The following is a 15,431-nucleotide window of genomic DNA, read 5'->3' as shown; positions in this document are numbered from 1 at the left end:
TAAGAACGTAAAGTCAATGGACTTTAGGAGATGCCACAAGTGCCTGCCAGAGCTCTAAAGTCTAGTCTCAAAAGAAAGGGCAAAATAGAGATGTCAAGCAGACCTGAGTTGAGCACTGGATTTCCTCCAGTAGCTGTGTGCCTTCTCTGGCCCTCAGTTGTCTCACCTGTAAAATGGGTGTGATATCGCCTACCACTTCTACCCATCTCTACTGTATACCCCTGTTATAAGCTAGAATCATACCTCACTTGGCTGCTGTAAAAGCCAATTGCCATCCAGTTGATTCTGGCTCATGACAAACCTCATGTGTGTCGGAGTAGAACTGTGCTCCGTAGTGTTTTCAATGACTGATTTTTTTCATGAGCGCATACCTAGACCTTTCTTCCAAGGCACTCTGGGTGGACTCAAACCTCCAACCTTTTGGCTAACCTTCAGGAACTCCTTGGCTACTATTAAAAAAAAAAAAAGCTGTTGCATTCCAGTCGATTCGGACTCATGGTTACATGTTACAGAGTAGAGCTACTCTATAGGGTTTTCTTTATGGATGCAGATAGCAGGTCTTTCTTCAAAGGTGCTGCTAGATGGGTCTGCACCACCAATCATTAGGTTTATAGCTGAGTGCAAACCATTTGTGCCACCCAGGGGCCTTTGTCTCTTATGAGAGCACCCTAACTGGTCTCCCTGCTTTGAATCTTGCCTCCCTGACATTCATTCTCCACACAGCAGCCAGAGTGGTAATGAAGCTCTCTCTACCTGAAACTATCTTACTCTGTTTGATTACTTGCTCCTTCCCTCTCTGCTCCACACTCCAGGATGCAAGCTTCCGGGCTCTATTATATTCTCAGAGCAGAGACACTGGCTCCTGTGGGGTGGTCCTCACTCTCCCCTCCCAGTGACTTTTATCTCCAGTGTTCTCCTGTTTTCAATTATTTTAAGCAATTTTAATTGCTGAGCTAGTTAGAAATATATACCAGGAAACCCGGCAATCTAGTCTTAGTTCTGACACTTACTGGTTGAGAGCCTTTAAATAGGAACGTCTCTTCACTTCCAAGGCTAGGTTTCCTGATCTGTAAAGACAGGGGAATATACTAGATAATACCTAAGGCCTCTTCCAGCTTGACAAAAGTATATTTTAAGGTGGGAATCTTCTTCCTCACACCTGTGTCCAGGTACACTTCTCTGAGGTAACCAGTGCTAACAGCTTGGTATATATGCTTCCTAACTATTTTTTAGTGCTCATAAAAAAAAAAAAACCAGTGCCGTTGAGTCGATTAGTGCTCATACATACCCTCATGTATATGTTTGAAAGATTTAACAATATGGGCATATGTATCTAGCAATAAAATAAACTACAGACGGCTGAAATGTGAGCATTTATATACAAAATATTAAGTGGAACAAAAAGTAGTATCCAAAGAGGGGTTTTGATTTCATTGTGTTTTTTTTTTTTTTTCCCTCTATAATTTTTGAAGTATATAATAATAAATTTTTTTGTTCCCTCCCACAGCTGGAAACTGACAAACTGGCCCTCCCGACCAGCCCCGGCCCACTTAGCCCGAGCCCCATTCCCAGCCCCAACGGGAAACTTGAGAATTCCACCCTCCTGACGGTGGAGCCTTCCCCCCTGGATAAGAACAAGGGCTTCTTCGTGGATGAGTCTGAACCCCTTCTTCGCTGTGACTCCACATCCAGCGGCTCCTCCGCGCTGAGCAGGAATGGCTCCTTTATTACCAAAGGTACAGACAGACTTGCAGGACAGAGGAACACCTGCAGGAAGGGCTCATAACAGGAAGGGCACAATTATCACTCTTCCCACCTCCCATGAAAGAGCCTCTGGCAATTTCTCCCTGTCCTTTCCACTGTCCTTTTGTACTTGAGCCATTTGAATGACCTGCCCAGAAGTCTGAGCTGAGGCTGACTGGGGAGAAACCACCTCGATAGCCAGTGGGGACATGGCAGAGAGTGAGCCCCATCAAGGGGTATTGGTCACCCTTTATCTGCACGATGCTATCAGGTGTTTCAAGGAAGGGCTGGTAAAATGTAGTCCGGCACGTTTTTTGAAAATAATTTACCAGGCTTGCTGAATCCAAAGATTTAAAGTATAATCTATCTTGAGTCTGAAGTACAGGTTTTTGGGTTTTTTGTTTTGTTTTTTTTTTGTTTTTAAATAATATTTTATTGTATTTTAGGGGAAGGTTTACACAACAGTTTAGGCTCCCAGTCAACAATTGAAGTACAGGTCTTCGTAACTTAAATTAGTCCTAAAATTTGCTCTGTTAAGCTAGGTTACAAATGACGATGTTTAAAAATATATATGGATTGGTACATTAATAAATAACTCACCACATTCAATTTTTAATAGCAGAGTGGAAAATTAGCACACTCACACTGATGAAAGATTTTCGCTATATTCCATATATTCTATATCTCTAGTTATATTCTGTGAAAGGGTTATTTTATATGTTCTTACATTTCATAAAATAGGTTATATTTTACATGTTTATATTTTATCTGCTTTGCATATTTATATTGATCTATTTTGTATTTGGAACACTGGTGGTGCAGTGGTTCAGAGCTCAGCTGCTAACCAAAAGGCCCGCAGTTGGACTCCAGCAGGCGCTCCTTGGAAATCTTATGGGGCAGCTCCACTCTGGGGCCGCTATGAGTCGGAATTGACTCATGGCAATGGGTTTGGTTTATTTTGTGTATTTATATATTTATATTCTAGTTTACATTCTGTTACTTATTATGTTACATTTTATAATTCCTCACCCCAACCTATGGTATTATGACCCATGAAGCAATTTGTTTCTTATTTGTGTGTTTTCATTCACTCTCAGCAGTTTGGTTTTAAAATATTGTAATGTAATCAGAAAGCAGACTACCTTTAACTTGGAATTTTTGATCATTTGGAAAAACGGTGGGCTGATGGAGATCTTTGTTTAGTAAATGCATTACAGATGAGGAAAGAAGTACAAGTTTCTTTAGGTATTTCAGAATTTTCCCTCTGAGTTTTTAGGAGAATTTAGAAGAAAGCACTTAAATCTAGGTAAATGTCATGTTAATGATACCTCAACAACCCATCCAAGCAGATCCTTTCCTGTTCTCCATTAGGCAAATCTTGTTATCTTATGTGTGTATGCAAACAAAAACTCTCCTGTTGTTTAAAATGAACCAGAGTTTACCTCACTCATTTTGGAGAGGAGGCAGGTGAGGAGGGAGTAGGCTGGCACAAGGGTAGATGTCACTCCTCCCCCCCAGTACAGTCCCTAACAGCTATCCGGTCCCTTCTCTCTCCCCCTGCAGAAAAGAAGGACACAGTGCTGCGGCAGGTACGCCTGGACCCCTGCGACTTGCAGCCTATCTTTGATGATATGCTCCACATCCTGAATCCGGAGGAGTTGCGGGTAATCGAAGAGATCCCCCAGGCTGAGGACAAACTGGACCGGCTATTTGAGATCATTGGCGTCAAGAGCCAGGAAGCCAGCCAGACCCTCCTGGACTCTGTTTATAGCCATCTTCCTGACCTATTGTAGAACACTAGGGATACTGCACTCTGGAATATTTGCTCAATTTAGTGGCAGGGTGGTTTTATTTTTTGGTTTTTCTTTTTGTTTTTTGGTGTGCGTGTGTGTGTTTAACAATATATGGCCAGTGTTTGAGTTCTTTTTTTTTTTTTTTAAACCTTTCTGGGAAGTTAGTTTATAAGCCGTTTTTTTAAGGTGTAACCGTTGCAAAATACCTACCACTAAAGTTTTTTTTTTTTTTTCAAGTTCCGTATTTCTCTGTTTTGCCTTCTTACGTATTTTCAGAATTGTTCTGTGCACTTTAAATTCCCTTAACTTACTCTAACGCAGTGTGACTTTTCCTGCACACTGGCTTGTGAGGTTCTTAAAAGTGTAATGACATCATGTGAATTCTATAAGCAGTCTTCATGTCTCTCAACAGCCACACCTACTTTTTTTTTTTTAATTATTACTACTATCATCATTATTATTTGTCATTTACAGATTTTCTGAAGGGTTAAGACCCCGTTGAGTTACTGTACTGCACTTAGATTTTAAGTTATCTTTTTAATGTCTTGTTATATAGTCATGACTGAAACTTGACCACACTATTGCTGATTGTATGGTTTTCACCTGGACACCATGTAGCATGCTGGATTACTTGTGTTTCTCTTCTGCCAATATGCTCTGGGCTGGAAAAAGGAAGTCCTCAAGCCATCGGGACTTGCTGTTTAAGTGGCTTACCAGCGAGGCCACGAAAGAATTTGACCTTCATCTTTTAGGGATTGAGCTGTTTGGGAATATATTGCTATACTTTGAAAAGTCACAAGTGAATCCCAGTGGCACCTTTTCCATAGAGAATTTGCCCAGCTTTGCTTTAAAAGATGTTTTTGTTTTTTTTATACACACATAGTCAAATAGGTCCAGTCTGTCCTCAAGGCCTGGGTCTTGGTGGGTTTACTTCATCCTTCCGTCACTTTAATTAAAAATGGCTGCCGCTGTAAGAACTCTCGTCTGATATATTTGCAACGATGCTCACGTTTATAAACATACCGTCTAATGCTCCGTTTTGAGATTCTCATGCAAGGGTGGTGTGGACTACCTTTGTGTGGGCCGGGCTTGGAGGGTAGTGGTGAGGGACTGATATCAGAAAAATGCCTTCAAGTGTACTAATTTATTAATAAATATTAGGTGTTTGTTACTTGAGTTGTTTGAGTGGTTTAATCCTTAATTTTCTTGCCCTATATGTGTGTGTAAGTTATAACTGTTTGCTTAGTCTCTTGGAAAATTATGTGTCCTAAAAAAAAAAAAAAATCAGCCTCTTTAATATGTAAATCATGCAAATTGGCAAAGGTGTGTGTCTTTGGGTTCACAGAGAAGTCTGGTGAAGATTTCCAAACACTTCTAGCCTTTTGGGTTAAAGCTGAGGTTCCTGTTTTTGAGATTTGTCCCTATTTTAAGAAACACAGATTGTGAGGTGGTGAAGGTGGGCTGAAGAGGTGCAGGTAATGAACAGGCCTTGTTAGTGTAGTCTCACTCATTTTCATGTAGAAAATTTACCACCCATGAGAGGGTCTATACAAGTCCACAGGATGCTATAGGAAACCTGATTGCCCCCAAATAACTTGGGGGCTTTCTTGGCAGTGAGGCAGGGTGAGGTCTCATGTTGGCAGGATAAATTAAGTATTCATCATGTGTCCCTTTTGCTTGGGAACCCTGCTTCCACTGAATTCCACTAGGCAGACCTCAGCAATTTTGTGTTCCTCTTTCAGTGAGAAATTGCAACTGGGATGCCCTGTCTGAACACTGACAGCCACGTCAGCGACATTAGAGGAGTTTTCTGGTTTCATCCAGTTCTACTTGGTTGGTTTCTAGAGAACCACCCTTGTATTTGATTTCACAGATTCTCACGCCAGGTTTCCTCTCTTCTTTTGTGGACAGAAGGTAGGAACTCTTTACAAAAAAGCTAGAATGGGTCATAGATGGGAATGGAGTATACAGATTATTTCCCCCTCAGGGGCTTTCAGGACTGTCACTTAGTTTATGTGAGAGGGGAAAACAAGGATATGAATGAGTCAGCAATTTGGTTAGTAAATTTACAGATTATTCATTGCTTGGGGGATGGCTTTTATTAATAACCCACATTTACACAGAGCTCTGTGCTTTGGGAAGTTCTTTTTACATTATCTTACTGAATCTTCACAACTGTCTATAAAACTTGTTTCTTATTAGCTGCCATTGGGTCGACGCCAACTCATGGTGACCTTATGTACAGCAGAATGAAATCTTGCTTGGTCCTGCGTCATCCTCACAATTGTCAGCATGTTTGAGTCCGTCATTGTAGCTATCGTGCCAATCAATCTCACTGAGGGGCCTACCTCGCCTTCACTGGCCTTCTACTTCCCCAAATATGGTGTTATCCTCTAGCAATTGATCCCTCATGATGACATGTCCAAAGCAAACAAGCCAGACATTGTTCTGTTGTAACCTAAGAGGGTTTCATTGGCTAATTTTCAGAAGTAGATCACCAAGCCTTTCTTCCTAGTTTCTCTTAATCTGGAAGTTCTGCTAAAACTTGTTCACCATGGGTGGCCTCATTGATATTTGAAATACTGGTGGCATACCTTGTAGCATCATAGCAACACACAAGACATCACAGTATGACAAAGTGACAGACATTATTATTGTCCCCATTTTACAAATCAGAAAATGGGCTTTCAAAGGTTAAGAAACTTGCTTCAGGCCCTACTGCAAATCTGTAGAGTCAAGCTTGAGTCTGGGTCTTCTGTCTGAATCTAACACTGCTCAGTCTGTTCAGGACTAGTAACCAGAAATCCCTAGTCGGGTTGGAACAATGGACAGAGACCATAGTGATAAAAGTAATGGGCATTACAAGTAAAGCCCTCCACTTAAGTTTAATAAATAATTGTGCTGGTTTAAGAATGGGTGGCGTCTCTTGATGACTGATAGGAAATGAGACATAGGAGTTGTGGTTAAACAGAAGTTCAATATTGAACTAACATGATATATAAAAACCAAAATCAGGAGGGCAGAGCCAAGATGACAAAATAGTCAGATGCTTTGTGGCGTCCCTCTTACAACAAAGACCTAAAAAAAAAAAAAAAGTCAATCAGATATATATGATAATCTAGGAACCCTAAACATCAAAGACAAAGCTGAAGAATCAGACTGAGCAACAGGTGGAAGGAGAGACAATTTGAAAACTGTGGAAACAGGGAATTACGTATTGCTGGCATCCTGCTAGCTGAATCTACTCAGGGTGGACATACTGAGGCAAATAGCATCCCAAGCCCAAACCCACCCCATTTGGTGCAGCTAACTAGCAGTGACTCAGCATGCACTTCCAGAACCAAACAGGAGTGACACCAGGCCTGCAAAAGTTAAGTACAAGCTCCCAGCCGACCAAGGGCACCACAGTCCTTTCCCCACCAGAGAGTCATGGCTGAGGAGCACTCCCTTCTCCTCATCCATTCCCCTCCCTGCTCCAACACCAGTCCAGCAGCATTCAATACCACCACACCCTCTAAGCCCGGAAACTCACGGCCCAGTCCAGAGGCACCCACTCTGTCGCCCAGCCACTGGTGTAGGACATCCACGGACTTGCTTGCAGCATCCTTCACCCCCGCCGATCACCCACAGCAGTGCCTTGCTGGCTGACCCAGCATGGTGTGCCCTCAGCAGGACAATAGCAGCAGGGCTTCCAGTTGAAACCCATTTTCACCTGAAGCAACCAAGTGGGAGCTGCAGACCTGTGACGTTCAACACTGCCCCGTACCCTAAGCCTGTAGCTCTAGGCCAACCTGAGGTTCTTGGCCTGGCCTAAGCCCAGCCACTGGCAGAGGGGGGTCCATGGACTTGCAGTGCCCTTCACCCTCACCTATCACAGGCACCATTGCCTTGCTGGCCAACCTGGCACCATATGCCTTCATTAGGACAAAATGGGCAGGGCTTTCAGCTGAAGCCCATTTTCACCTGCAGCAGCCAAGTGGGAATTGCAGATTTGTGGCTATCCACAATGCCCACCTACTAAGAAGGGGTCTCACCCACCTGCACTGGGGGCTTGAGGGCTGGTGGTACCACCTACTACATGTAGCCACCCATGTTGGGGGCCTGAGAACCAGTGGCACCCTCCAATCCCTCCAGCCAATGGCATTGGGCACCCAAGGACTAGCTGTGTTACTCCGCCCCCCTGCCCACTATGTGCTGTAGTGGACCGGGGCATGTCCTCCATCTGGGCACCCAGGGACAGCTGACAGCCCCCTACCTTGCCACCCACATCATCCCCTACTGCAACCAGAGACCTGTGCCTGCTCTGAAAACCCCCATGCAGCCCTGCCCACCCAGGAGCCTAGGTGAGAGTTTCCACACCACACACTCAGTGACTGATGACCCGGGCATCTGGACCCTGACCATAACACCCAACCCAACAACCAGGGAGAACACCCCCTCCACCCATGGCCAAGCGACCAGCGGGACAGATTCATCACCTCCCCAAAAACACCACCTATACCTTCACAAGAACAGTAAGCAGACTCACAGGCTCACACACCTAGTAGCTGCTCCCACCACCTGGGGACGGGAGGTGGGAGCTCCAGCAAGGCCAGAGGATTGACCAGAGTAGCACACACACCCAGCCTACTTAAACATATCAAAACAAAACAAAAATTCAGCATGCAGTAAACAAAAATTCAATAAATAAATAAGTACAAAATTTATTGATGCCTCAGAGACAATAGTCAATGTCAAATCACATAAAGAAGCAGGACAAGATGGCTCCAGCAAGCAACCAAAATAAAGAACCAGAAAACCTTCCAGAGGAAGATAAGGTAACAGAACTACCTAATAAAGAATTCAAAAGACAAATATACAGAGCTCTCCAAGAGATCAAGAAGGAGATCAGGCAAAACACTGACTAAACCAAGGAACACACAGACAAAGCAATAGAAGAATTCAGGAAAACAGCACAAGAACAAAATGACAAAATAGACAGGCTACTAGAAGCCATACAAACCCAGTAACTAGAAATCCAAAAGATTCACAATAAAAATTTCAGAATTAGACAACTCAATAGAAGGTCATGGGGCATAATTGAGACAATGGAAGTCGAAATCAGTGAGATTAAAGATGAATACCATAACACTACTTTGTCTGAGGAAAAATCAGAAAAAAGAATGAAGGAAGTCTAAGAATTATTTGGGATACTATCAAGAGGAAAAACCTATGAGTGATCAGAATACCAGAACAGGGGAGGATAATGGAAAACACAGAGAGAACTGTTGAAGATTTGTTGGCAGAAAACTTTCCTAATATCATGGACGATGAGAAGATATCTACCCAAGAAGCTCAACAAACCTCATGTAGGACAGACTCCAAAAGAAAGCCACCAAGACATATCATAATCAAACTTGCCAAAACCAAAGACAAAGAATCCTGAAAGCAGCTAGGGATAAACAAAAAGTCACCTACAAAGGAGAACTGATAAGACTAAGCTCTGATTACTCAGCAGGAACCACGCAGGCAAGGAGGCAATGGGATGACATATATAAAGCCTTGAAGGAAAAAAAATGCCAGCCAAAAATTATATATCCAGAAGAATTGTCTCTCAGATATGATGGGGAAATAAGGTTATTTCCAGATAAACAGAAATGAAGGGAATATGTAAAAGCCAGACCAAAATTACAAGAAATATTAAAGGGAGTCCTCCAGTTAGAGAATCAACAACATCAAACAACAATCCAAGACTAGGACATAGGACAGATCAACCAGATACAAACCAAGATAAGGAATTCACAAAAACAAAACAAAGCTAAAAGACTGCAAATAGGGAGCCAGAGACATCAATACATAAACAATGACAATTTCTAAACAAAAAAGATGAAATAAATGGTGTAGTCATAGAACATCCGTATGGAGAAAAAGTCAAGGCAATATCGAGAAATAAAAGACTGGTTTAAACTTAGGAAAATGAAGGTAAATTTCAAGGTACCCACAAAAGAAGCTGACAAACCCACCCATCAAAATAAATAAATAAAGGCTCAGCAAACACAAAATCAACAATAGTGAGAGAGATGAAAACACATAAACAAACAAAAAAACTCAGCACAAAAAGTTAAGTGAAACAAACCATCAACATCTCTTTCCTCTCACACATATACAAATACATCAAAATCACAGCAGTAAACTCATGCCTATCAATAATGACACTGAATGTAAGTGGCCTAAATGCACCAGTAAAAACACAGAGTGGCAGAATTGATTCAAAAAATGATCCATCTGTATGCTGTCTAGGAGGCACGCCTTAGACACAAAGACACAAACAAACTAAAACTCAAAGGATGGAAAAAAAATAAGCAAACAAGAACCTCTTGGGTGGGAGTTACAAGACCATGTCTAGAAAGGTCACACAAAAGCAATCTATCACATTGCAGAAGGACACTATATAATGATTAAAGTGTCAATACATCAGGAGGACATAACCATAATAAATATATATATAAACATATAAAATACATAAAACAGACTCTAACAGCATTGAAAATAGAAATAGGCAGTTCTAAAATAATAGTAGGAAATTTAACATATTATTTTTGGTGAAGGACAGAGCATCTAGAAAGAAACTCAATAAAGATACAGGAGTTTTAAATGCCACAGTTAACCAACTTGACCTCATAGACATGTACAGAACATTCCACCTAACAACATTAAAGTAATACATTCTTTTCCAAGGTGCATAGAACATTCTCTAGAATACACCACATTTTAGGCCACAAAGCTAGCCTTAAGCAAAACAGTAAAAAGAGAACGTATAGACTGGGAAAAAATTCTTGGCTACAGCATAATCCAACAAGGGTCTAATCTCTAAAATCTTCAAAATACTTCAACACCCCACAACAAAAAGACAAATAGCCCAATTAAAAAAATGGGCAAAGGATATGAACAGACACTTTATCAAAGAAGACATTCAGGCGGCTAACAGACACATGAGGAAATGCTCCTGATCTTTAGCCATTAGAGAAATGCCAAACCAAACTACAATGAGATACCATCTCCCCCAACAATACTGGCACTAATCCAAAAAACAGAAAACAACAAATGTTGAAGAGGTCTCGGGAAGACTGAAACGCTTATTCACTGCTGGTGGGAATGTAAAATGGTACAACCACTTTGGAAAACAACTTGATGCTTCCTTAAAAAGCTAGAAATAGAAGTATCATACGATTCAGCAATCCCACTCCTTAGGATATACTTTAAAGAAATAAGAGCCATCACATGGATAGACATATGCACATCCATGTTCATTACAGCATTGTTCACGATAGCAAAAACGTGGAAACAACCTAAATGCCCATCAACAGGTGAATGGATAAAAAAATTATGGTACATACACACAATGGAATACTATGCAACAATAAAGAACTATGACTCCATGAAGCATCTACAACATGGATGAATTTGGAGGGCATTATGCTAAAAGTGAAATAAGTATCACAGAAGGACAAATATTTTATGAGACCACTAGTATAAGAACTCAAGAAAAGGTTTACAGAGAGAAAAAAAAAATTCTTTGAAGGTTATGAGAGTGGGGAGGGGCGGGGAGAAAATCACTAACTAGATAGTAGATAAGTGTCAACTTTGGTGAAGGGAAAGACAACACACAATATAGGGGAAGTCAGCACAACTTGACCAAGGCAAAGGCAAAGAAGTTTCCTAGACACATCCAAACACCTTGGGGATAGAGTTTCTGGGGCTAGGGGCTGGGGACCATAGTCTTGGGGGACATCTAGGTCAACTGGCATAACATAGTTCATAAAGAAAATATTCTATGTCCTACTATGGTGCTAGTGTCTGGGGTCTTAAAAGTTCGTGAGCGCCTTATTGGTCCCATCCCATTTGGAGCAAAGGACAATGAAGAGAACCAAAGATGCAAGGAAAATAGCCCAAAGGACTAAAAGACCACATGAACCAAAGCTTCCACCAGCCCGAGCTCGGAAGAACTAGACGGTGCCCAGTTACCACTACCAACCGCTCTAACAGGCATAGAGAAGTCCTGGATAGAACTGGAGAAAAACGTAGAAAATAAATCAAATTCACGAAAAAAGACCAGAATTACTGGTCTGACAGAGACTGAAGGAATCCCTAAGACTATGGCTCCCAGACACTCTGCTAATTTGGAACCAAAGCCACTCCTGAAATCTCACTTTTCATACAAAGGTTAGACAGGCCCATAAAACAAAAAACAACACAACTAAGGAACGTGGTTTTTTTTTTTAATAACTTTTATTAAGCTTCAAGTGAACGTTTACAAATCCAATCAGTCTGTCACATATAAGTTTACTTACATCTTTCTCCATACTCCCACTTGCTCTTCCCCTATTGAGTCAGCTCTTTCAGTCTCTCCTTTCGTGACAATTTTGCCAGCTTCCCTCTCTCTCTATCCTCCCATCCCCCTTCCAGACAAGAGTTGCCAACACACTCTCAAGTGTCCACCTGATATAATTAGCTCACTCTTCATCAGCATCTCTCTCCCACCCGCTGACCAGTCCCTTCGTGTCTGAGGAGTTGTCTTCGGGGATGGTTCCTGTCCTGTGCCAGCAAAAGGTCTGGGGAGTACGGCCACCGGGATTCCTCTAGTCTCAGTCAGACCATTAAGTATGGTCTTTTTATGAGAATTTCGGGTCTGCATCCCACTGATCTCCTGCTCCCTCAGGAGTTCTCTGTTGTGCTCCCTGTCAGCGCAGTCATCGATTGTGGCCGGGCACCAACTTGTTCTTCTGGTCTCAGGATGATGTAGGTCTCTGGTTCATGTGGCCCTTTCTGTCTCTTGGGCTCTTAGTTGTCGTGTGACCTTGGTGTTCTTCATTTTCCTTTGCTCCAGGTGGGTTGAGACCAATTGATGCATCTTAGATGGCCGCTTGTTAGCATTTAAGACCCCAGACGCCACATTTCAAAGCGGGATGCAGAATGATTTCATAATAGAATTATTTTGCCAATTGACTTAGAAGTCCCCGCAAACCATGTTCCCCAGACCCCCGCCCCTGCTCCGCTGACCTTTGAAGCATTCATTTTATCCCGGAAACTTCTTTGCTTTTGGTCCAGTCCAATTGAGCTGACCTTCCATGTATTGAGTGTTGTCTTTCCCTTCACCCAAAGCAGTTCTTATCTACTGAGTAATCAATAAAAAACCCTCTCCCTCCCTCCCTCCCTCCCGCCTTCGTAACCACAAAAGTATGTGTTCTTCTCAGTTTTTACTATTTCTCAAGATCTTATAATAGTGGTCTTATACAATATTTGTCCTTTTGCCTCTGACTAATTTCGCTCAGCATAATGCCTTCCAGGTTCCTCCATGTTATGAAATGTTTCACAGATTCGTCACTGTTCTTTATCGATGCGTAGTATTCCATTGTGTGAATATACCACAATTTATTTACCCATTCATCAGGAACGTGCTTCTTAATTCAAACATCGGAGACTAAGTGAGCAACTCTGCCCAAAAACAAGATGAGAAAGCAGGAAGGGACAGGAAGTGGACAAAATGACATTAGAGAGCCCGGGGTGGAAAGGGGGAGTGTGGCGTCACATTGTGCAGAGTGCAACCAATGTCACAAAACAAGAAATGTATAGATTTTTGAATGAGAAATTAACTTGAGCTGTAAACTTTCACTTAGAGCACAATTAAAAAAAAAAGTCAAATCTGTTGCCATTGAGTCAGAGGGTAAGAGTAGAACTGTTTCATAGGGTTTTCAATGGCTGGTGATAAAATAATTAAAGCACTTGGCTGCTGACTGAAAAGTTGGCACTTTGAACCCACCAGCTGCTCATGGGAGAAAGTTGCGGCAGTCTGCTTCTGTAGAGATTTTTAGCCTTGGAAACCCTATCGGGACAGTTCTACTTGGCCCTGTAGGATCACTATGAGTCAAAATCAACTTGATGGCAACAGGTAACCTTTACAGATGCAGATTATCAGGTCTTTCATCTGTGGCTCCACAGGTTGGATTCGAATGGCCAACCTTTGTGTTTATAGACAAAGCAAGCCCTTTACACCACCCCAGGACCACCGGGACCATAGCCTTTCTAAAAATGCAAAGGAAACCTGCAGGTGTATTATCAAAAAGCAGGATGTTTTCATCAGAGTAGATGATAATCTCATTTATATACTGTGTTCGGTAGTATCAGAGGTTTTCTTTGGTTCAGGCTGACTGACTTTGAAAGTTATGGCTGAACTGGAAAGTTTTTAGTGTGAAGAGGGGACAGGCATTGGGTGGGGGTGATGCAGAAGAACCCGAAACAATCATTGAAAAATAGAAGCCTGAAGATGACAATCCAGTAGACCAGAGAAAGACTATCTTGACTTATTTGAAGGGTTAAGGAAGAGACAACTTATTATTCTTTTAGAGCGTAATATTGTTTGCACTGGGTTTTTTTTTTTTTTTTTTTATTGTTTCCTCCAGACCAACTGAGACTAAAAGCAGAGGAACTTTTAAACAATTAGATTGGGCTGCTATACAAAGGAGAGAATGATTCCCACCCTGGGAAAAATTGGATGTGCTTCATGGGTTCTTAAACTTCCCAGTCACTAAGAAACACCTGGGAACGAGCAGCCTGTTCAAAAGGCAGATTCCCAGACTGTCGTATTCAGCAGGTTTGTGGTGAAGCCCAGAACGAGCTTCCCATGCAGTTTTTCGAAAAACGCTGCTTGGGCCACAGAGGAAAAATGGTTGAGATTCTTGTCACTGTGGACCAAGGACCAGCAGAACCACTGCAGCATCACTTGGGCGTTTGTGAGAAATGCATAATTTGAGGCCCCTCCTGCTGTGCTTCTTAAACTTTAACGTGCAAATGAAACACCTGGGGACCTAGTTAAAATGCAAATTCTGTTTCAGTAATTCTGGGGGATGGGGCTGAGAGGCTGCATACCTAACAAGCTGCCGGGTGATTTCGATGTGGTGGCTCTGCAGGTGACACTTCAGAGGTCTGGGTTTCACTCGATAAATCAAAAAATCGAACCTGTTGCCACTAAGTTGATTCCTACTCATGGCTGGGTCCCTGGCATGAGAATTTTGTAAAGGTCACAGAGAGATTCCAGTGTGCAGTCAGGTTGGACCCCCTAAAACTGATGAGTAAGTCTTCTAGGGAGTTAACCTAGGAATCTATAATATAACAAGTGATTTTGCTAGAGTCCCACTCAACTCTGCTGATTTTCTTTGGGACCCATAGGCTACTGTAAGATTTTATGAAGCTCCACTGAGAATTGATACACTACCAAGCACTGATGGGTAACACCTGGAAACTTAATTGCATCGATGAACCCACCTGCAACTGATCAGCTCTTCACGGCTTTGAGCGTAATGCATAAACTATGATTAAACCAAAAAAAAAAAAAAAACAAAAAAACCAAGCCCAGTGCTGTCGAGTCAATTCCGACTCATAGCGACCCTATAGGACAGAGTAGAACTGCCCCGTAGAGTTTCCAAGGAGCGCCTGGCGGATTTGAACTGCCGACCCTTCGGTTAGCAGCTGTGGCACCTAACCACTATGCCACCAGGGTTTCCCAAATTATGATTAGACATGAATATTTGGGAAGTGATGTTATGCTGATGAGTGTTACTATATATATTTGATAGAAAGCTTACAGATTTTCAGAGAAACGCCTAAGATATATGAGTCATAAAACTGCCCTGACTGTGTCATAGCATGTCAGTCTTTCGTAGCATGTAGCATCCGGGCCATTTGGAGCATCAATTTCATTAAACAGTACAAAGATGCAACAGGTACCTATGCTGAACTTTGACTTAAGAAAAAGAGATGTGACCTCTTGTTTAACAGAATTGTGGCCCTTACCTTTGGAAGAAATCTGAGATGTCAACTGTGGACAAAAATCTGTGGTTTTCACGTGAGGAGCTAGGT

At 42.1% G+C, this 15,431-nt stretch overlaps 1 protein-coding gene across 1 annotated transcript in view; it reads left to right on the top strand.

Moving 5' to 3' along the window:
* The window catches only part of TNFRSF21 (TNF receptor superfamily member 21), an 83,795-nt gene extending 79,084 nt beyond the window's left edge, over nt 1-4,711 (top strand). The window contains exons 5-6 of the mRNA XM_003404449.4: nt 1,508-1,736; nt 3,307-4,711. Of these exons, the coding sequence (XP_003404497.2) occupies nt 1,508-1,736; nt 3,307-3,536 (459 nt within the window). The 3' untranslated portion in view covers nt 3,537-4,711. The remainder of the gene's footprint in view (nt 1-1,507; nt 1,737-3,306) is intronic.
* The last annotated feature ends 10,720 nt before the right edge of the window (nt 4,712-15,431 follow it).

The sequence above is a fragment of the Loxodonta africana genome, chromosome 1, assembly GCF_030014295.1.
Source record: "Loxodonta africana isolate mLoxAfr1 chromosome 1, mLoxAfr1.hap2, whole genome shotgun sequence".
Taxonomy (NCBI): domain Eukaryota; kingdom Metazoa; phylum Chordata; class Mammalia; order Proboscidea; family Elephantidae; genus Loxodonta; species Loxodonta africana.
This window is presented reverse-complemented; position numbering and strand designations above follow the sequence as displayed.